This window comes from Melanaphis sacchari, unplaced genomic scaffold (assembly GCF_002803265.2).
Source record: "Melanaphis sacchari strain LSU unplaced genomic scaffold, SCAv2.0 Contig1_pilon_pilon, whole genome shotgun sequence".
Lineage (NCBI taxonomy): Eukaryota > Metazoa > Arthropoda > Insecta > Hemiptera > Aphididae > Melanaphis > Melanaphis sacchari.
Genome location: NW_020270976.1, coordinates 7,653,732 through 7,677,973, shown reverse-complemented (window position 1 = coordinate 7,677,973; position 24,242 = coordinate 7,653,732). Strand labels below are relative to the sequence as shown.

General features: G+C 28.5%; 1 protein-coding gene across 1 annotated transcript in view; it reads right to left on the bottom strand.

The window, feature by feature from the left end:
- Window positions 1-1,564: 1,564 nt before the first annotated feature.
- Window positions 1,565-24,242, bottom strand: part of LOC112593279 — a 31,890-nt gene continuing 9,212 nt past the window's right edge. The window contains 25 exon segments of the mRNA XM_025337641.1: window positions 1,565-2,555; window positions 2,890-3,121; window positions 3,469-3,639; window positions 3,747-3,934; window positions 4,921-5,198; window positions 5,260-5,449; window positions 5,527-5,704; window positions 5,787-6,025; window positions 6,096-6,276; window positions 6,389-6,688; window positions 7,629-7,784; window positions 8,400-8,953; window positions 12,730-13,113; window positions 13,621-13,840; window positions 14,052-14,222; window positions 14,288-14,472; window positions 14,571-14,848; window positions 14,918-15,116; window positions 15,311-15,494; window positions 15,634-15,872; window positions 15,947-16,127; window positions 16,205-16,507; window positions 18,624-18,779; window positions 18,867-19,378; window positions 21,966-22,071. Of these exon segments, the coding sequence (XP_025193426.1) occupies window positions 1,989-2,555; window positions 2,890-3,121; window positions 3,469-3,639; window positions 3,747-3,934; window positions 4,921-5,198; window positions 5,260-5,449; window positions 5,527-5,704; window positions 5,787-6,025; window positions 6,096-6,276; window positions 6,389-6,688; window positions 7,629-7,784; window positions 8,400-8,953; window positions 12,730-13,113; window positions 13,621-13,840; window positions 14,052-14,222; window positions 14,288-14,472; window positions 14,571-14,848; window positions 14,918-15,116; window positions 15,311-15,494; window positions 15,634-15,872; window positions 15,947-16,127; window positions 16,205-16,507; window positions 18,624-18,779; window positions 18,867-19,378; window positions 21,966-22,071 (6,352 nt within the window). The 3' untranslated portion in view covers window positions 1,565-1,988.

Genomic DNA, 24,242 nt, shown 5'->3' with positions numbered 1-24,242 from the left:
CTGCTTTGTATGCCCTCAAAATCATACTTGATAAAAAAATAAGATATACCTATTATAAGCATATTACATTATAATATTATTATTAGTACCGGTAAGTTACTACGGCTCTAAAATAATTCTTGTACTCTGATTATGATATCGATTTTTAAAACTAGTCGTGTATTAATGTGTCATGTATTTATCGCATAATACATAATTTCTAGTAAGAAGTCTATTTTAATTTGAAACATTTTTATATTACAATAGTATAATAAATGTTTATGTACAAGTACCTAATAACCTAATTATTTTAATATTTTTGCTATACGCTTGCATAATATTACCTATTGTGTTGATAGTTATGTGACAATACTGATAATTTAATATGAAACAATAATGCGTAATGACACTATATATTAATGTATCACACGAACATATAATTTATAGGTGAGATTTATTTAAAATTACTTTGGCTATTGTATTTATAGTAATTTTTTTGTTTGATTAACCGATATTTCAATTTTATTTACTCATTATTTTTTAATTAGTATTTATCAAATTACTACATATCTATTTTATATTTAATTTTTATAATAATAACATTATATTTTTACCTTATAGTTACACTTACTTTTAATTAATACAAAAACAAAATAATAATATGCAGCACGTGGTTATCAAAAAAGAAATTGATATACCTATTTTAATTATACAGGTAGGTACACAAAAGTTAAATAATAAGCAAATCTGTGGTTATTTCATAAAATATTTTGACGAATTTGCTCATTATTTTTTTTTAACGTGTGCGTTTTGTTTATCAGTAAGCACTTAATTATAAAAATTGTTTTTCTTTTCTAATAAAAACTATTTACGTATTCTTCATATTCTAAATTACACTTTTTTTTTTTTTATTATCTAATCTAATATTGATTTTGAATGTGTGTTCTAAAACTAAATAAATAAATATTAATAGGTACCTATAATTATAATAGACTAAATTTTTTCTACTCCGTTCTGGCTATATATTATATACATTATGAAATGTACACTATTTGTTCGTAAATCGGAAACTATTGCGACAGTTGAAAATTAGTTTGAGTACAATAAATCAAATTTTATAGTTTTAAAAAAATACCTTTTATTTATTAATTAAAATTTTAGAATATTATTGTAGTACCTCCTATATCTATAGGTATAATGAATAAACTACATGTAATCAAAGCTTAAAATATAATATATAGTTAGTGTTAACATATTCTAAAATTCTATACAATATAGAACATAATTTTCTTCAACAATAACAATGTCATCTTGTAAAAGAATAGTTATTAATAACAATTACTTAAGCAAATCAGACAAGGTTGAAAGTATTTATGGAGTTACGGAATTTGATTACTAACTTGGGAATTATCAAGACTAACTATGTAATCCAAAGGCAATGTTGAAATTAATATAATCAACAAAATAAATAGAATTAAGACTATGCAAATTATAATTTAAAATTAAAATAACAAAAATTGAAATGAACATAGATAATTTACAAGTAGAATTAAGTCACTAAATTATGTTAAGGTTTCACTATGGTGTACGAACTTAACACATATTTATAAGAATTTACAATTATTTATCAAGGATTTTTTCAGTAGATAAATCAAACAACTACTTACATGTCTATATTTGAAATGACGTTTCATGACTACAAAATGGATTTTTGAAAATGTTCCCCCGGTTTTTCTACTTGTTTTAACTTACAGTTATTCTCAATACATAGGTGTAAGTACAATCAGTTTAGGTAATATTTTTGGAACGATTGATTTATATGACGTTGGTAAGATACCTAATAAAGATACCTTATTTATTATAACGGTTATGAAAAAAAAAAGAAAAAAATTAAATACAAATTTTATTATTTCAATAACGTCCACTTGTCTGCAAGTGCCAAACGCAAATATATTTTAATTTTTTAATTCAAAAACATTAAAGTATACAATTTTATACTTTTGCAATATTTACAAAACGACCATCGCCGCGCTGACAGCGATAATGACAAAAACTAAGCTACTCCGACACGATGATTTACCAGATTTAGGGGGACACTTGGAAATTATAGCTGGCGGCGTCGGGTTGTCAAAATCAAATTCCGAAACCATCGGCGCTTGTTTTGTCGGTTCGGTCACTGTCGACACAGTCGTATTCATTAAAATAGTCGTGTTCATCGACTCAGTCGTATTCATTGAAATAGTCGCATTCGTTGATTCAGTCGTTTCCGACGACATAGTCGTATCTAACGACGACACAGTCGTATCTAACGACGACACAGTCGTATCAGAAGACGACACAGTCGTATCAGACGACGACACAGTCGTATCAGACGACGACACAGTCGAATCTGATGAAGTTACTGTTACGTCCGGTGATTTAGTTGTCATTAGTTCTATGGGTGCTCCTGTCCACTGGTTAATCGTAGTATGGTAACTGTTATACCACAATAGATTTTGTTCTACTTGTACGTACGATTCCTCAAAGGAAGCTTTTATTCTCGGCGGTAATCCTGCCGCGTTCTTCAGGTTTGTCAACTGAAAAAACAACCATTAAAAATATAATAGCATTAATACATCATATTATTCGTTTTATATACTTTCTACAAACAATATTATTTTAACTGTTTTTTTTTTTGTTTTCCTAAAATTTTTATCTGAAGGAAGATTTCTAAGAATACAAAAAATAATATCATAAGCATCATAGATCTAATTTCCTAGTACCCAAATATGTATCAACTACGTATTGTTATATGTTTAGTTTATTAAAATATTCAGTTAATAAGGAGTTCGGTGATCATATGCTCAAAATAAATATATTTTAACAACTCGATATTTGTTGATTATTATCGAAATTTAATTTGGACTTCACCTTAGCTATTTCAATATCAAGAGCTACTTTGGAAGCTAAAATCCTATACATATACGTAACGATACTCTCTCCGGTAGGTATCTGTCTTAGAATTCGTTCTAGGTTGTTCATTAAGAAATTTGTTAACGCTTCGATCCCTTGGGGTGTCAAAGACATCGCATCGCATATGTCTTTGAAATCTTGCAGACGTACTGGACCAACAGTATTAAAATCAAATAAAAATTCCAAGTACCTAAAATAAAAAAGAAATCAAATTATAGCTTTCGTTTGAACGAAACGAGGTACACAACACAAGATAGATAATAAAAACAAATAAAAATATATTATTTTAAAATGGTTACTAAAAAAAAAAATATATATATATATATAACAGAAGTGCCAATTCCGATTACTTTGGAAGTATTTTTTGATCAAAAATATAGTATTTTCAAAAATACTGTTCATAAATTAATATTTTGTTGAAATTATATTCACGTATACCTATAAAATATTGTATATTTGAAAACGTTAGTTTTTTTTACGACGATTAGATATATACTTTTTTTGGCATTCTCGAATATGTAAATTTGTTTTACGTACTTATATAATATTAATTTATCTTTTGAACAAGCCAGTGCTGCCTGAGCTGAGTTTTTTTCTGAAGCCGATTTAGTGGTCATGTAAACATTGAGCACACCTTGCCACGTATCAGTATTATTACTTAGTTTAATTCCTGTACACAATGCAGCGTCTTTCATATCAGGCGATATTCTGATAAAAAAATTAAAAGTAAAATAATAAAAATACCATAAAATTAAATTAAAGCAAGTAGCGAGCAAACATAATATTTTCATACCATGTCTACATTTGAACGTTACCTTTTTTTCTCCGTCCATTTTTGGAAATTGGCTATTGCGTTATTCGTACAATATTCGCCATCTAAGTAGCAAGCCCACACAGAAAACTTATTCCAACTGGTTATGGTCGTGTGATCATCGTTTTTATACTGGACAACCAAAGTTTCAGTTTTTTTGTAAATAAATTCGGCCAATTTTCGAACGTATGACTGTAAAACCATATTATTCACAGGCTACAATACTGTTTATTCTTAATAATACACAATGCAGAGAACAGAATGTATTAACATTTATCTAACTAATAAGAACTAAAAATACGTTATTTCATATTTACGCCTTTTTGACATTATTGATTATGACTAGATTTATGATTAAAAAGTTATAAAAATACTTAATATAAAAATCGAAAAAACTAAACAAATTTAAAAAAAAAGAAAAGTATCCTAAAACAAACACTAAAATTTATTTTAAAAACTTAAAAATAAAAAATTTAATTTGTACAATTTGTATTTTTATTATTGAAGTGAATATGATGTATATTTATTACAAGTTAAAGTTAATCCACTTTTATAAATTATAAGGAAGTAAATTAAAAAGTAAAATCTAAACACTATTTAAGTTAAAACCAACCGAGTAATCTTAATATACGTACACATTATATGACATATAAACAAAAATTATTTTAAAAATACCTAAATCTACTAAATATTTCAATTCTGCGTTGATACGCAAAAAAATAAAAAAACAAATTTAATCCAAAAATGCTAAATAAAATGTTTTGTCTTCTATTTCACGTAGATACTCCCAATGTATCGAATTACTTATAGCTAACATAGTATTGTAGTAGATAAATTGAAAAAAAAACTATGCGTATTATTCTGAACAAACGTAACGTATTAAACACGTCATAACTATCAAATAATACTATAGAATAAAACATATATTTATTGGAAAAAATAATGATTTACTACTATTTTTTTCTTTTCTTAAAATGCAGTACGTGTACGTATCTTAACCATTAAATTATGTGACTAACTCATTTTTTCGTTACATTGGTCATATCTACTTACTGTGTGTAAACATATAACGATTTAATAATAATTATTGGAAGTGGAGTATAAACATTACTTCATCAACACTTTGAGGACACGTTGTATAATTTCTTATGGGAAATTATGTAAATTTCCTTGCGTACCTTTATGTAATCGTAACCCTCGGCACTACGACGCATTCGTTCGACCACGTAAGACAAACACTCGATGGCTGTGTACCAAGGTATTTCGTCGTTTTCCTTCATCAGATAAGTTGACAGGTTCAAAGGCACTGAATAACTCAACATTCCTGCTCTAGCGAGATTGAACGAGTCATCGATTAGTTGCACTCGATTCAGAACGTGTATATCGCTATATGATTCGTTCAACTGTATTATTAGTTGTTGCCAATTATTGAGGTCGTAGTTAACCCTATAGAATCCTACGATAAAAAACATATTCTATAAACAGAAATCTATATAAACATTTAAAGCAAACAATACCAGTCCATTGCAAATTGAAAATCACCCAAGTACAAAGGCTTGTATCGTGCAAATACATTACGGACGTGTAAGGTTTTAGCCATCTAACCGATCTAAAATTGTTAAAATTTCTCGCCAAATTATTAGTGTAAGTAAGACCAATGTACCAGCTGGAAGTATTATTGTCAGTCGGCCAAACCGAAAATGGTTTCTAAAAAATAAAATAATTCATGAACTATTTTTGGTATTTGATATAATTTTATTAACAATATTTAGTAAAATATTTACATGAGTAATTGTATACGTGCTTTGATTTCTAATGACGTTTACCACAGGATAACCTGGTTGATTTGTCCACGATTCAATGAAATTGGTGAATGGCACATTTTCCGACAACTTATATTCAATTTCAAAGTAATAGTTTTCATAAACCGCCCACAAATTACTTGGAGTTACTGCACCATATCTAAACGGGACAATTTGAAGAATGGCAAAGAAAAATATTTTACTTCGCTTAGTTACTGAACTAGTTGTAAGATATGACGTACTTAAAGTTTTGCAAATACAACAATAGGGGTTCTTGGAAATTTGAATCAGTTACTATGTATTTCAACATCCTTAAAATAGCCGCAGCCTTGTTGGAAACCACTTTTTCAAATATATTTTGGATATCGGAGGAAGTCTTGACAGACGTAGTAATTGGATGTCTCGGAGTCTGGTCGAATTCCATAGCAGTCTGATGCTGCTCTACGACAAAAAGTTCATCCAACCGCCAGTCTGGTTTCACCTAAAAAATGACACAATAAATACAGACCATGTACGGGCATAGTTCTAAAAACCATTGTAACCGGACTCACCATTTCCGTCGCGTAATACTGAAAATACCGAGCGAACCCCTCGTTCAACCATAGGTAATCCCACCAAGCACAGGTCACCATATTTCCGAACCACTGGTGACTGTTAAGTTTTTGGATTACCATTACCGACTGCTCTTTGAATTTCATTTTTGAATCGTCGTCGAACAACATGTATTTCTCTCTGTCGATGATGCAAAGTTAAGACACACACGCCATATACGCACAAACGCAACCGAAAAATAAATAATACTATAATATTAAATAAAACCAAACTCAATATCGCGTTTACATACCGATAAGCGTTTATACCCCAGTTTTCCATTCCATCCCCGTCAAAATCAGGTATCGACATGAAATCTATTTTTTTTAATTCGTTTTGACTATCGGTGTAGTTCTCCATGACGCTAAACAACATCGGCGTTTCTTCCGTAACGTACAGAACTTGATTCAAATAATCGTTGCACGTATATACATCGATTAAGCTTCCTTCTATTGCACTTGATTTTTTCAAATTCCCAACAAGTGCTCCCACTAAATACGTGGGTATCGGTGGTGTCGTTTCAAAATGATCCGCCCACCATCCATAGTATTCGCTACGATAAATAAAATATGGTATATTCAATTAATTAATTATTACCATACCACATGAATGCATTTCTTCACGTGAATTTTTCTATTTTGACAGTTCAACTTAATTTGAGTTATATTTAAATAAAACCATTATTTTTAAACTTAAGTAATACACAATATATGACGTAAATAAACCGTAATCCATAAAAATGTATTATTTATTTTTTTTTTTTATTCCGATACCGGTGTGGTGAAAATGATGTAATTACACAAGCGTGTTGAGGTCAGGGCGAAAGTGCATAGTGAACATTGTACTGTTTTAACTAAACTATTCAAGTATTGGCACACGTCTCTTTTCGTGAAAGTTGAAACAGATAAGGATACGAATTGACCCAAATACTAAATTATAATAAGAGATCCCAAAATCTGCCAAAACAGTTAATTCACCACCACTACCACGACTACCACTCTTAATGATGAGATCATATAAAAAAGAGACCGTTGCAAGAGTTTGGCAGACAGTTATTAATATCTGAGATGTTCAGCGGTAGGTCGTAACATCACTCACGGTCTTAAATATCAGTATACAATGCAAGTCATAACACCGCAACACCGCTTACCCCCCCCCCCCCCCACCAATAACTTACTACTGTAATTTTGTATTTTAAGTAAATTTTAAATAAAGACAATATTATACTTTAAACATCACTTTACATTCCTGAGTTGATTCATAAATCGAAGAGTCGGGATGATATAATGTATATATTGTCTTCAGATGTTTATGAATTTATTATTTCTTGTATATAACTACTTAATTTTTAATTTTACTTCTAATGTTTATCTCATATAACATGAATTTTATTTTGAAAACCATACAATGAAACTTATTTCTATTTTAATAAAACTCGCCACGATACGAGGACGATAGTTAATGTTTGTTTCTGAGTAAACTTGATGACTTACAGTCTCTGAGTTAAGTATCGAGGCATGTTGGATAATGTCATCTGGTACTCTTGTCTGCCTAGTGATATATTGAACGGAGTTTTATACGCAGGCTCGTCGTAGCACGGGAATGCTCTCCTAGCGTATGTGGGCTTAAATTGTGTCACAGCCATCCATCTGGAAACGCGATAATAAAACAATATTACATCATAGAAAAATTAAAAAAAAAAAATCGCAAGGTACAGAGGCATTTTATCTATATTTTACGGAGTAGTGCAAAAATTTAATTCAAAGAAATCGAGCTATATCTATAGAAAAGTGATCTAACTGTAAATTGAAGCTGTTATGAAATATTTATGTATAAAAATATATATTTATATATATATATATTTTTTTTATTTTTTCATGCATGTAAATATAATCATAATATTCTCATATCCGAAACTTGAAATTAAAAAAGTATTTTGTGAACAGTGACCGTGACTTGTGTTTATATATCATTTATAGTAAATTTTGAATTTAATAAAATAGTAAACATTATTCTTTTAAATTAATCTATAAAAACCTTTGCTTAACAAAATAATATAGATTTACAATAAAGCATAAATAAAAAAAAATTCTAACATACAATAGTATTGTGTTTGTAATTAATTTACAATTTATGTACTCACCCAAAAGTGTATACAAAAAAAATAATAATAATTTTTTAATGTGTGTCTGATACTAAACTTTTCCAATCTCACTCCTCCCTATAATTTAAATTGAGGGTAAATACATATTTTCTCGACTTACTTAGTTACTCCGTTCTCCTTGTACAAGCTCCTGTAGAAACCGGTCATGTCGGTCCTCAGTAGTCCCTGGAAAACTATTTTCACCTGGTACCGTCGGCCTGCCAACAGGTTACTTTCCGCGTATATCGTCAGAATCTCGGCGTCGTTGTCCAATTCGTACAAGTCCACCGCCAGATCCTTTTGGGTCTTGAACTCGGTGATGGACACGCTCTTAATTTGCATGTCCTTGGCGTTCAGCGTCACATTTGGAGTGATGCGATTCACGTAAATTAGAATTTCCACCTGACCGCCAAATGTGTACATGTCTGAACCTTTGTCATATTTCGGCACCAGTCGCAGGCCGTACGCTAACGGCTGCGTATCGCGCGGCAACCGGTACGACGGCGATTCGGCCGATTCGGCTTTAGCCGTCCGATGGTCCTCCGCCGATCCAGCAATCGGATGGACCGCGACGACTACGGAAACGAGTACGACGATCGTTATTACCGATTTAGTACACATAACGTATGTTATCGACACGTCTGACGATTCCGTCGAACAGACAACGGCGGATTGTTACCGTTTTCTGCTGCCAACACTCGAAGCCCGATCGCAATTATGGTCTTATCTGGACGCACACTCGAGCTGTGATACCATCATGTGAACGTACATTCGACGTTAACACTCATCTAGAGGACTCTACCGAATAAATAGTTTATTACATAAACATCGATTATTTTTAACACACGCGTACACGACAAAACATACGTAATTCTTTCGCATTTCGCGACGTTATCAAAAAAAAAAAAGTCTTGTCCGTTCAATGGCGGTCACAACAACCAATCACCGCAATAAAATCACTTTTCACGTTTTTCCAATTACTTTTATTATTTCACAGCTTAAACTGTACGTAAATGCTAGCCAAGCACTATTCTTAATCCAGCTCGAATCATTGTTGTATACTATAAATATTTTAATATACAAATATGTTAGATAAAACTATATTATCGTATAATATACTTACAAACCAAAGTACTCGCCGTTTACACACAATGTATAACGATTACGAAACATATTTCTATGTAAAAAGAAAAAAAAAGAAAAACACTCTAGATCGCATCAAATCTCTAGTGGCATCATTGTCGAGTGATTTACTAAGAACTGCAAAAAGTTATGCATCGTACTATTTGTAACATAAATAAAATGTATTTAATATGTTTATCCTGGTTTTATTCAGAGAGTTCTTTCAATTTAAATCTAACCAACGAAAATAAATGCCATGTATTAAAACACAAATAATTGTACTTGACGTTCCAAAATAATGATATTTAATGATAAAAGTTTTATAACAAAAATACGACGCATTTTTCTGCTTTAAATTATTACATTATTTGCTATTCATTAAAACTAGTTAATTAATTAATCCGAACTAGTAATCTTACCATGCAGTAATTTTAGTTTTTAAATATATATTATGTCTTTAAAAAAATTTCTTAATTTCACGCACGTGTCTGTAGCTCAAGAACTGAATGCAAATTCTTCGATAATAATTATTGCTTATTAAATTAACAATAATTATAATATATTCTCCACAACATAATATTTAACTCTAGGCCAAAATATTTTCATATTATGCTCTTATTTACTTTTGTTATTCAATTTTGAATTGTTAGATTAAATTAAATTATGTCTATAGACGCTAATCCATACTGAATAGTACTTATAATTCTCATTTCAAGTAATTTAATTTCATATCGAGTTATCGAGTTGTTGATATTATTATTTACTGATACAATTATATTTCGAACAGAGAACATGAATCATTAAAAATTAACCAAATATGCATTTAAACACTCAAAATATGAAATTCAAAATAAATATTTTCAATTTTAAAACAAGATATTTTTTGTATTGTAATAAATTTATTTTATTTAGTCATAAATTATTACTTACAAATTTACAACAGCCAAGTATGACTATCAATCATATTTTGTGCAGTAATCTATCTATGAATAGAATTAATAAACAGAAAATTCATTTAATCGGCAATCCTTAAGCGTTTCTTAGAAAATATTGTGTCTGGTCATTGGTCAATAACCGTGTAATGATGAAAATTAAAAATAATTTTGATTGTATTAAATGAAATGAAAACGACAATGAATAAAATATTTATAAAATTATTAATTAAGTAGTTGTATTATGTATCAAAAAGTAAAAAAAAATTAAAAAAGTATGCCCCGGAAGGAAAAGATATGCGTTTATATAAAAAATAAAATTATAAACTAACTTTGTTTCAACATAAAACGTACATGTTTGTTACTCTGTTGTTTGTATGAGTGTACTGAATAAATATACAATGTTATAGCTTAGAAGTTTTCTGCCCTAATAACAATATTTACAAAAATCACTGATTTTAGAATTATTAAAAAATTATTAACCAAAGATAATATTTCAATTTTTATACAAGGTATTATGAAGTAGTATAATTTAAAATCATATACCATCTTAATATAGAAAATCGTGAGTAAATCATTTCTCTATATTTTAAATTGAATTCAAAATATTATGTGTTTATAATTAAATTATTTTTTCTGTTCACATATCTTTTTATCGAAAATCTGAATTTAATAAGTTTCAAATGGCATATTATCTTATGTATACATATGTATATTTTAGACAATGGATAAAAGAACATATTTAAAATTAAATTTATATATTTCAAACAATTTTAGACTATAATAAAAATATAAAAATCTTAACCTTAAATCTGTAAAAATTCCATTGCTTTTAAAATTGTTTTTTAATAATTTATTGACAATAATTATTATATTTAAAAAATCATAATTTGAAATACTTAAAATTTTTAATTTTAGTGTAAATTCTATGGATATAATATAACTTTAAAACTTCATGGATTAAAATGAAAAATGGATTACTTTTTTATGTTGTTTATTCTATTTGTTTTAATGGTCTCAAAATTTAATACAATATTGCCATAATACTTTTACTTACAAATCGAATAACTTTTATATATTTAAATATTTTTACATTACACATTAGGATATAGTTACGATTTAATACATAATATAAAAATTAAAACTCTATCAGAATTATATGTTGATATATATTAAATATTTATTCAATAAAAATATTCGTTAAAAGTGAAATTTATATGTGTAATTGTTATAGTCTCTGTTCGCGAGTCAATGTTATTTTTCAATTAAATTATCTGAATAATATATAATATAAAACCATTTAAAAAGTTACTAATGTTGCCGGAATTATCTGTTTATAGTATTTTATCTTAAGTGTAACTTTAAAGAAAAAAAAAATCAAGTTTCGTCAAGTACTCAGATTTTAATCATTTTTTTTTTTTTTTTACAAAAGAGAAACTTTATTAAGGTCGCATTAAATTCCAATTTTTTATTTATGTTTAATGGTACAATTGAAAAATATATTTAAAAACATTGAAGCGTTTGTGATTGATTAAACGTTTATTACAACTACTTCTCAAAATAAAATGTTATATCGTCTAATACAGTATGCAATATGCGTAGTGTCTGTATCTTTAAAATAAATAAATAACTTTCAAAATCTATTTATTTCACGAGACGTGAGAGTTTTTGGAAGGCAAGTTTTTGTATTAAAAACACATCGAATCCGAATCATGCCCTGTAATAACTCGAATCTAGTGCACGGTAAAGTTATTATTATTATTATTAATGTTAGTTATGTCACCGTACACAAATGTTGTGTAGATTCTTGAGATGAGTAAGGTACTAAAGGTTCACTATGTAAGCCGTTGATTCGGTTCTAGCGTTGGCTGGGTGTCTGCTACTCGTGTTATGTAATTTCATGCTAATACGCCACCGCGTGTGTTTATCCAACAATATTTTAAACGATATAATAAATTATCCAATTTTAAAATTAATATTAGGTATACAATAACTTAAAATAAAGTTTATTAATTCACAACTCGAATAACTATTTACATTTAAGTGTATTATTTATAAATATTATAATACGCATATATTACCATTCTTCAATACCATAGACGTGATCATATTCAGTATGATTAATGGTTAGATACTAAACATAAATTCTAAATAATTTTATTTAAACGTTTTAAATTGGGGCTCAATAAATACCTATATTATATAGTATATACACTAATTTGACCTTATCTATATACTTACAACGTATAATCTATTTAAAAAATAAATATACAAGAGTAGTGTATCAACGCTTTTACATGACTTTGTAATACATTTGTGTAGGCTTAAAAAAAAAAAAAAACAGAAAATAAGTCATCAATTTGACGGTTATCATAGAATCAAATGTTTGAGAGATTATTTTTTAAAAAATATCAGAATAAAAATTGTTAAAACCAATGAAATTAATATAATATAACTTATATGTACATCCGGCGCTGCACTGGGTGGCTTGTGTGTAGTCGTCATTACATATTCAGTAACTGGCATGGGAGAAGTTGTAGATAATTTTGTCGTAGACGTTTGATTATCCGTTACTCGTGACGTAGTAGACATCACTGCTGTCGATGTGGTTTCGGCTTCTGTACTTTGTGTTTCTAGTTCTTGATTTTCTAATATCCATCTGTTAATTCCATCAGCATACTTATCAAACCACGCCAGGTTATAGTTGATTTTTTCATAAGATTTTTCAAACGACAATCTTACAGAGTCGGGCACAGTGGAATTGTTTTTCAAATCGTTTAGCTAAAATAATGTATACTTAGATCATTTTCAAAATAATTATTCAGTCAATCAAATTAATAACATAATGTGAAGTCAACAAGTTAATGTATCGTTATGACTGAGATACTAACAAAATAAAGGAAAATTAGTTTATGCAAGTAATGTTATGAAGCTTCCAAAAAATTGTTGTTAAAATATTTAAAATTTATATTTAGATACATATTAGTAGAATAACTAATAATTTTTAAGAACTACAATATGGGTAGTCACTTGAGTTTGATTTTTAATTTCAATCAAACAAATTATTACCATTTAAATAGTCTATTTAATAAAACCTAGACATTATGAGATTTAGACTTTTTACTTTTAATAAAAAATGGTAAACATTATAAGTTATTACATAATGATTTAAAAAAATACACGGTTAAAATATTTAAAAAAAAAAAAGAAAAGAAAAGATATGTTATGCGATGCAATTATCGTTTGCTCATAGTATCAATGGAAACAAATGATAAATCCAGTACTAACTTTTTCAAATTCATCGTCGTTAGTCATCCTGGTAGCTAGGGTTGAGTAAATATATGATGCGACGCCTTTACCATCAGGTAGTTCATTCAAAATTATGTTCAAATTAGTTGAAAGGAATTCGTATAACACATCGAGACCTAACGGTGTCGCCGATATTACAGATATAACAGATTTGAAGTATCTCTTCTCAATTTGACCATCTATTATGTGATTAATGTACCTAAAATAAAATATTATGCAGTAATAGTATGTATTTTGAACAAGGTTGTCAAAAGTAAAAGGATTTTAGTTTTTGAGAAAAGCGTACATGCTAAATAATATAGTGAAACAATAACTCAAAACTGAGTTGTTGTACATAGGTAAAATAAATAATAATAAGTTATAGTATTATTTACCCACAAAATGTAATATTTTAAACTTTATCAACGTACTCAGATAGCTGTGTCCTGTTAGTAGAACAACTTAGAGCGAACTCAACGGAAGATTTTTCCGATAATGACTTCGTGTTGATGTATAACGAAAACATTTTATTAAAGACCAACGAACCGTTGCTGTTCTTCACTCCGACGCAGAACGCCGCATCCTTGATATCGGCAGGTATTCTGTGCGGTACAATAGTTTAAGTTAGGTATATGGATGGTAAAAGTGCTAGTATAAAGTTACTGACTTCTCTCCCGCTTGCCATTTGTTGAAGTATTGTTGTGCCTTTTCCGTACAATATTTGTTTTCCAACCTACACGCCCACTTGGAAAACGTTTCCCAAGCACTCAACACTTTATACTCAGTATTATTATTTGACACGAGATTTTCTAGCTTATTATATATGGTCCCGGCCAAGCTACTGACGTGAGACTGAACGCAAAAAGTTAAAATTTCTTATTTCATTAATACTCGTTTACTAATTTATTATCATTACACACACAAAGTTTGTAATTTAAATACGTGCGTACCTTAAAGTCTGCGTATCCTTCGTCACTACGAGGCATGCGCTCTAACAAGTACGCGAAACCGTTCATCGCCGAATACCACGGCGTAATATTGTTTTCGTTCCTCAGATATTTGGACAAGTGCAACGGAACTGAATAGTCTAGTTGGCCAGATTTTGCCAAATTGAACGCGTCGTCTATGAGCTGAGCGCGATTGAGCACGTGGATATCGGCGGGTGTGTTGTTCAGCTGCTTTATCAGCGCCATCCAATTGTCCAAATCGTAGTTTATTCGGTACAAACCTGATCAATAGGCAAATAATTTTGATATCGATTATTTTTTTGCTTTAAACGTGCCACATTAACACTTACCGATTGATTGTATGTTGAATATGTACCAATCTACATATCTAGGAGCTGGTATAACGGTCAACGCCGATGTTTTGTTCGTCCAAATGGACGGTTGAAAATAACTGAAATTTTTGCTCGCACTGGTGGTGAACGTGAGACCAATGTGCCATGCCGCCGTTTTGTTAACGATTCCATCGGTTTTATTAATGTAAAATTGGCTCTGTACAAAATTTAAAAAATAAATACAAATACAAAATTTGTCTACGTATAAATACATTATTATGGCGTAAATATATTTACGGGGTTGTTTTGTTTGAGCGAAACAAAATATTATCACTGTCGTATTGAGTTACAATCTGTGATTGAAACTTATTTTAAAATTATATAAAAATATAATGGTTTTTGCTTTATTACTTGAGTCGCTAAAAATGTATTTGTAGTTGCATTTCTCGTGATATTTAGAACCGGGTACCCTGATTGCAACGTCCAATTTGACATGAATTCATTGACTGTCAAATCATTTCCGAGGAAATAATCGGCTTCATATAAAACATTATCGAATGATGCAAACAAATCTGAAGGCTCTGCTACATTTTGACTATAAATATAATCGAACAATTTTAAAAATTATTATGTAATTAAATATTGATATATTATTATACAATAAAATACGCAACGAAATTTTTACTATCAAGAAAGTGGGTGTTGAAGTTAAATCGTATACAATTATTATTTACCTGAATGTGTTCAAATAATATTGAAGGGATGATTTAAATAGATCTTCAGTCACCAAGTACTTCAACATTCTCAGAACCGACGCCGCTTTACTATACGATATGATGTCAAACACGTTTTCGATCTCTTCGGGAGTGTTCACAGACGCGGTTATTGGATGTCGAGGTGTCTGGTCATATGCCAATGCACCTTGAAATACTTCAACCAGAAACAATTCTTCCATAAGCCAGTTGGGTCTAACCTACTCCGACAATAACAAATGAGTATATTTCAAGACTAAAAATGAAATAAAATTATATTTTTTGTATTTTATACCATTCCAGTAGCAAAGTATTGAAAATACTGCGCAAAACCTTCATTCAACCATATATAGTCCCACCACTTACAGGTGACCAGATTTCCGAACCATTGATGAGTGAACTCGTGTTGTACAATTATAGATGAGCGCATTTTCATTCTCGTTTTCGATTCGTTCGCTAGCAGCAGATAGCTTTCCCTGCAAAAATTCAAATATTTATATAACCGAAAAACAACAATATTAATCGTCATGACCACTCGTCTATCATGCCTTACTGATAATTATTGATTCCCCAATTTTCCATCGCCCCAAAACTCAAATCTGGTACTGCCAATAAGTCCATTTTAGGCAGCATATACAACAAATTTGTGTAGTTTTCCAGAACACGAAGATGTTTTGGAGCTTCGTTTATGATATACTCAGTTTGATCGGATAGTTCTTGGTGCGTGTAAACCGTTATCATTGACGAATCCTTCTTACCATTACTTTTTGGTACAAATTCACCCACGTAAATTGCAACCAAGTAACTCGACATCGGTGGGGTTTGAACGAAATAAACCGTTTCCGTTTGGTCCAAACTAAAATCGAAATTGTATTAATAACAGTTGTCAAGTGACACTTGATACAAATTTAAATTTTATATTTTGATTGAATAATTTATGGCCGTTCTAATTTTCAATTATTAGAAATCTCGTGATGAATTGCATATTATCTTTTCAAGTTAACCATGACGTGAGCAATATTCGAATACTTGAACTACAATTTGATACTGAACTTTAATAGAATATTTCTATTTTTGTAGTTTATGATTAGATACTCGTACTTTAGTTATTCAATGTTTAAGACATTTGAAGTTTCAATAATATTATATAATTTAAATAGACAATTATATATAAGTGACCTTTTTACATAAATGTAATCTCTTGTTTTATTTATAGTGCGATTTAAATAGTTTAGTATACCATATAACCATTTTAATATCTATAACATAATATATTTATATTCAATGTTTTAATTTATGGAATATTCTCTACACGCTTTAAAAAAAAATGTAATATTATGGAAATATTAAGTACCTACCCAAAGTCATTATTTAACTTAGTAAATATGAATATTAGGTTGTATATTACGAATATTTTAAAACGTCATGTTTTGTAACAACTTAATATTGTATTATCATTATTTATTAGATTATGTACTGATGTAAAGTGTTATGTTTTATAAATACAGTGTACCCAGAAAATATAATATATAACTATAAATAACTGTTATTTAATTGTAAATGTTTTTTAAAATATTTTTTACCACATTTTAAAAGTTATTTTCATTTTATTATTCATAAGTCTTTACAGACTCTACTCGGAATCATTATTCACCATATTATTCAATATTACCATTATTTATCATGGATTCATATATATTATCACATCCGTTAAAATGTAACCTAATTAATTATAAAGTACCTATACAAAAAACTTAACATAATTTATATACAACAGATCGAAATCCCGTCATTTTCTTTTTTAAATCTATAGCATAAAATACTTTTTATAAGAATAATAAAAACAGAAAGACAATTTCTTATTAAAATACAATTCAAAGTTATTGAATAATTATAAATTGTTACTCATCAATTCATCAAATGATTTTTGAATTTGAACAAAATAATATACAAACTAAGTAATTTTTGAAAAAAATTTAAAATATCATGAAATCACCACAAACTGGTTAAGAAGCAGTCATAGAAAACATACTATATTTATTCGTTCTGTATTGAGCAATATAAATAATAATATTTACCAAACGCATAAATGTCGATTCAAGAAAAACCAAAAGAAATACAACTTCTCGATCAATCTATTTGAAATAGTTGTAATCAATTTTATCGGAAATCTAAAAGTATCAACTGTATTAAGGATACGAATCAAATCATATTATACATAATTTTAATGCATATAATATTTTTATCATGTAAAAAATAAAATGTAAGACTGTATTGAAAAATAATGTTCCTTCTTGCCCATATTAAGTTTAAAAAAAAGAAAAAAAATATCATAATATAAATACAAGTACAATAAATTTTTTGTGCATAATTATATTTCTATAAATACCAAGTTATTTTACAAATGGTTTTCGTAGAAATTAAGATGACACTTCGTTGATACATTACTAAATCCTTAATTTATGTAATATATTTCGATTTCCAATTTGTGTATTTATTGTTATTAATACAATAAAATTAGGCATAATATTATTCGCAAGTAGTCTAGCAGATGTTTTAATTATTGAATCGAGTTATATCAGTAGATAAATTGTAACGATTTAAAAATATATTTTCCCCGCTTTAAAATTATTAATATACGAAATAAATCCGTCAAGAGAGGATTATGTTATTTACTCTAAAAATATTATTGAAAACAACCTACCCATATTAGAAAATATGTGGGAAGTTAATTCTTTGAAAAAAATTTACTTGAATAGAAAATTACTAGTAAGTTTAATCCAGGTATGAACCATAAGAGTAACTAATGTTAAACTTAAATTAATTTATAATTTTAACCTCGTTACTTGAAATCATTAAATTTTCTATGTTTCATAATTTATAGTTAACGATTATTAAAAAAAAAAAATTTTAAATAAACTCAATAAATCGATTTTTATCAAAAAAGTTTTGACAATTTTTTTTGTGCTTACCTGGATTCGATATATTGGATTGGCATGTTGGACAATGCAATTTGATGCTTTTTTTTAACTACTGATATGTTGAACTTTACTTTGTACGCGGGTTCATCGTAACACGGGAACGCTCTCCTTGCATAAGTTGGCTCGAATTGTGTTACAGCAAACCACCTGTAGCATTTCGTTAGGACCGTAATATCGAATATATTTCGATGCTTAAATTATTGGTACAATAGATAATAATAATTTTTTACTTACTTAGTCACACCTCGCTCCTTGTAAGAATCCAAATACAAACCAGTCATATCAGTTCTGATATTTCCAACGTACTTAATCGACACCTGCAAGTATTTTCCTATCGGTATGGACATTTTTAATCGAATTTCCAACTGTTCGTCCTCCGTCAGATATACCCACCCGCTTATACCCAAAGGTCTCGGGTTTTCCCTGACATCCGTAACCATCACGTCGGTTACGTTCAGGTCCCTGAGATTCAGGGTCACGACGTTGGAGACCGAGACGACAATGATAGTTATGTTCGCGACGCCACTGAACGTTAAGTTATCGGTATCATCAAAGTCCTGGAACTCAAATCGCAAATCATAATGGTCCGGGACCGTATTGCCAGGAAGCCGGAATACGGCGTTCGTAGTGTTTTGTAGATTTATATTTCCAGCCTGTCCACTTGACTGTTGGACCGGGGGGAATAAACAAAATACGTAGACCAAAAAATATCTCCACATAACTGCAGCTGCGGTGCACGACGAAAACTTGCAACAATTTCAACTCTTGACTAGTGAGCTAAAACTGCCGTGTATGATATGACGTTACAATGTTTACGTGTAAACCCAACGAGTCCGTATCAGTTTTATCTTAACTAGCACCAATTCCGAATCTCTGTATATGTTGTATTAAGGTCATTCACCTGCCAATGATATCGATGTTGAAATTATTTTATTTTGGAAAAATATGATACGGTTTACGACCCTTTAATCGCAGCAAGTAATCCGTCAACAACACACTACTTGAAACGAATGTCATAGCTATATATTTGACGTTATCTACTTCCAGCCACGTTAGAAGTACGTGTAAATTATTTCAGTGGACTAATTTCTGAGATATCATGATTTTTGTTCAAACGCACTGACGACCAAACGAAATGTGACTAACCCATTATTGATCTATGACCATATTAATTTCAGTCTATACCAATATATTTCTCGGTTTTTTTTACGTTTTTCCCTTCAGTATTAACTTCTTTGTAAGCATTAGACATGATTTATGAGTTGTGAGTGAATCGATGGCATTCGACCACATGACTGTGTCAAATTATATATAATATTAAACATACAACTCTAAAGAAAATGCAATTTGAATTTAGTTGCTTGATGCGTTCATACAATAAATATCTGTTCATTACAACATAATTCTTTTTTCTTTTTTTTTATTGAACATTTATACATCAACTACTAGGCAATAAGTTTTTAATTTATATTGTATTTACATTTGAATTGGAGTAAGGATACATTTAAACTTATATTAGTTTAAATAATTTGATTTCTCTTAAGAAGTTAATGATGATTGTATAATTTTTAGGTCACTGATCTGTTATTTAATGATCTGCTGCACCTCTATTTGTCAATTTGAGTACTTTTTAATAATTTTATTTCATAGAAAATACACCAATAAGATTTTTTTTTATCGAAATTGTACGTAGGTACTTGAATCGTTGTTACAAATATCATAAATATAACGAGTTTTTTTTTTTTTTACAAAAAGTAATTTTTAGTTATTACTTATTTGAAATGCTCAAATTTCAATATTTTTATCTTTTTAGAATAATTAGAGAATATATGAAAGAAAACAAAAGTAAATAAAAAATTTAAATATTTAATACAAGGTTCGTTTTAGTTATTATTAATTCAGTGACGTTAACTAGGTGGTACAAATGTAGCACTTGCACCACCACATCTAAAATATGGTGGTGCAAAGGTATGTTTTTGCATCACCAGAAAATAATTGAAATAAAATTTTTATACCTATGATATAATTTTTAATTTTGTAAGAGTTTAAGAATCTTATTTTGTATAATATATATATATACAGGTACAAAATTGTAATATTCGTGCATGTTTTAGACCTTATTAATTAAACTATTTATGACCATTTAAAAATAAAAAAATTGTATAGTTAATGTTAGCTATATTTTTTTAATTTAAAAACATTATTTGTAGGAGCTTAAAACTTTTAAATGAATTGAAAATGAATTAAATTTTTTAAATATGTATTCTTTAAACTATCTATTTTATGAACCTATTCAAACTATTTTATAGTAAGGTGATATTCATTCGAAATGTAATAAAAATAATGTAAATGATGTAGATATTTTATTAGAGTTATTATATATTAATTATATAAAAAATGCAATTTTTCAGCAAAAATATATCAACCTACCGTAATGTCCGTAATAGTTTTTGTACTAATACAAAATAAATTACTCTAACCTTTGGTGACTCGTGCAGGATAATAATTATTTACTCAAATATATTTTAGATTATGAAGTGAATTTTCTATACTGAATTGAGTAAATGCTATGTAACAGTAATTATTCAAAATTATAAAAATGTTTTCAATTTTTTATTAATACAACACAAAAAATCAAAAATAAATTAATTGTCACGACGTTACAATTAATATATTTCAATAACAATTACAAAAAATTTTTTTTAGTTTCTAATATAATAATAAACACTTATTAATTTATTTTATTTAATTAAAAATATTATTATTTTAATTGAAAAAACAATACCCCACACTCGTAACTATACGTAGTCTGATACCACGTGCGTCACTTAAGTTTAATAGCAATATCAAACAACATACAACGAAATATGTTTAGAATCGTTTTTGTGTTCAATGATATGTCATTGAACTCATGTTTCATCCATTATTCGAAACCTCTGTATAGCAGAGCGGTTCTACTTGACTATATTTTTTTTTAGTTAAGTTTACAGTTTAAATCGTACTCTATTTTATGTTTTATATGATTGATAAAATTAATGTTTGTAAATAAAACAAAAAATAAGTAAGAAATTATAAAATTTTAATTTTAATTTACTTTCCCAAAAATTAAGTACCATCAAAATGTAACTAATATGAAGACATAAGTATTAAGTAATAAATAATGAACACAACAGTTTTTAAAATTGACCGAAATTGCATAAATACAACTTAAAGTGTCAATAGTTATTCTACTGTTATATTCGTATTATTAAATTATTTTTTTTTTTTACTTTTCATTTTGTTTAAGTTCAAAAATGTTGGAGAGGTGGACGTAAACGGTTGTTGGTTCGTTACAGAAGAAGCAGTAGTAACTGAAGTAATAATTGAAGTAACTGTTGTGGGCTTGGTGTAAGTGTTTCTTCTTTCGTGGACTTCAGTGTAGATATTATCATTTAGAGTTCTAATGATAAAATCTTCAGTCGCCGAATTTAGTGTGGATGTTTCTATCGCGTTTTCTTTGTATCCGTACTTTGATGTCCATTAGCTAATTTCAGCAGAATAACTATCGAATCATACTAAGTTGAGTTTAACGTTTTTGGACATCGTATTAAACGACGATTATAATATGGAAGGTGGAAAGAGTTAAATTGAGTAGAACACGATTGCGTATGTTTGTAGATGACTATTAATTTTACTATATACCTAATAAATATCAAGTAAAATATGTATACTTCTATAACAATTAACAATCAATGTAAAATAATAAAATACACTTAATGAGAATAACTAAATAATAGTAAAATAATTAATAAATAAATAAAATCATCAATAAATTATTAATAATATTATTAATGACGCTTAATACTTCATACATGATCGTGTAGTTAAAAATCAGGTAAAATCTTACGCAATCGTGTAGCTTAAAAAGGTATCACTGATAACGAACGTATGCAATCGTTTTTTACCCGTTACATTATCATTTTTCAAATTTCTTATCTAAAAAAATAATTATATACTTAATTAATATACCAATAGATGTATACGATGGTGGATAGCAGTCATTTTTTTATCTAAAGTTTACTAACGACCGATATTTTTATTATATTCTCTACTAATTGTCCAAAATCGCTTGTCTCTCGTCATTCCATTTGTCAATAAGTCGAATACTATTCTATACGTATAAGAAATACAATTCATATTTTATATTTACAAAATATTTAATTAATTTTACTATTCTCTGTTTTAATGTATTACTATGTTCATGTTTAACCTGTATTTAAATGTATACCATTAAACAGAGGGACTTAGTAATTCGATTTTCAATAATTAATCAATTGATATTGATGATTATATTAATGGCGTGTTGATTTAAAACGCAAATACGTTATCAAAGACCAATGAATCGTATCTGTTTTGCACTCCGGCACAAAATGTCGCGTCCTTTCTCGATATCGACAAGTCGTCTGTACTATAATAACTAGGGACCGGATTAATATGCACAAAAAATCCTCAAAATATGCTTCTAAAAATATTGTAATATGCTGTAAAATATGCACTAGAAAATATAAATCGAAAATATTTTATTTAAAATTATGTAAAAAATAAGTATTAAAATAGGTATAAGAATGTTTTAAAAGTATAAAAAATATTTTGTCATTTTCGCCATTCAACATTCTTTATCTTTAATTTATAAAATATTAGCCCACATTAATAAAAAATTAAAACAAAAATTGATTTATATTAATATATTATAATATATAATCATGTGTTGTATTTGAGGATATGTCATCTTGGCAATAACGACCAGTTGTAATTTTATTAATATTATGTAGCTGTGAACGTGAAAATACGACAAAAAACAAATACCTACATGTGCTGTTAATAATAACATTCACTATAAAACTATTAATATTTATTACATATCATACATTTAATAGGTAAAACCGTTGAAATATGTAAAATATGCAAAATACAATTAATGTTATTTTAATAAGAATGATCTAATTTTGGGATAATTCTCATCAGATTTTAAAACTTTAATCCAATACATATAAACATTTGCATATAAACCTGGTCTCTAATGTTAACTTAAAACTAAAGGAAAAGAAGTATAATGTTAAAAATGTTGAATGATAAATGGGGAGGCCAAAACAGGGGCTTAAGATAATTATAAACAAAGTAGTTTAAAAAGGAGATAGGGATAAAATAATAGGGCTCGGATTTGATAGATATTTTCCTATATCTGTCTTATAAATTCCATAAAATATAATCACTTACTAGATGCAATTATTAGATGTACGTTAATTTCTACATGGCTTTTAAATGCGAATCGTCACTTCCATCAGTGATGAAAGATTCATGTTGGAAGTAACTGTTATCTGCGTGTAACAACTTGACCGTTGATTATTTATTACCATTAAACTATACAATGATATGTCGGAATATCATTACAGTACGAGACAATTATTAACGTTAGGTATTTGAATTTTAGCAATACTATTATACGGTTACTGACTTCTCTCCGATTTGACACGTTTTAAAGTATTTCTGAGCTTTCATCCTACAGTATTTGTTCTCGAACCTACACGCCCCGCTTGGAAAATGTTACCTAACTATTCAAAATTCTATAGC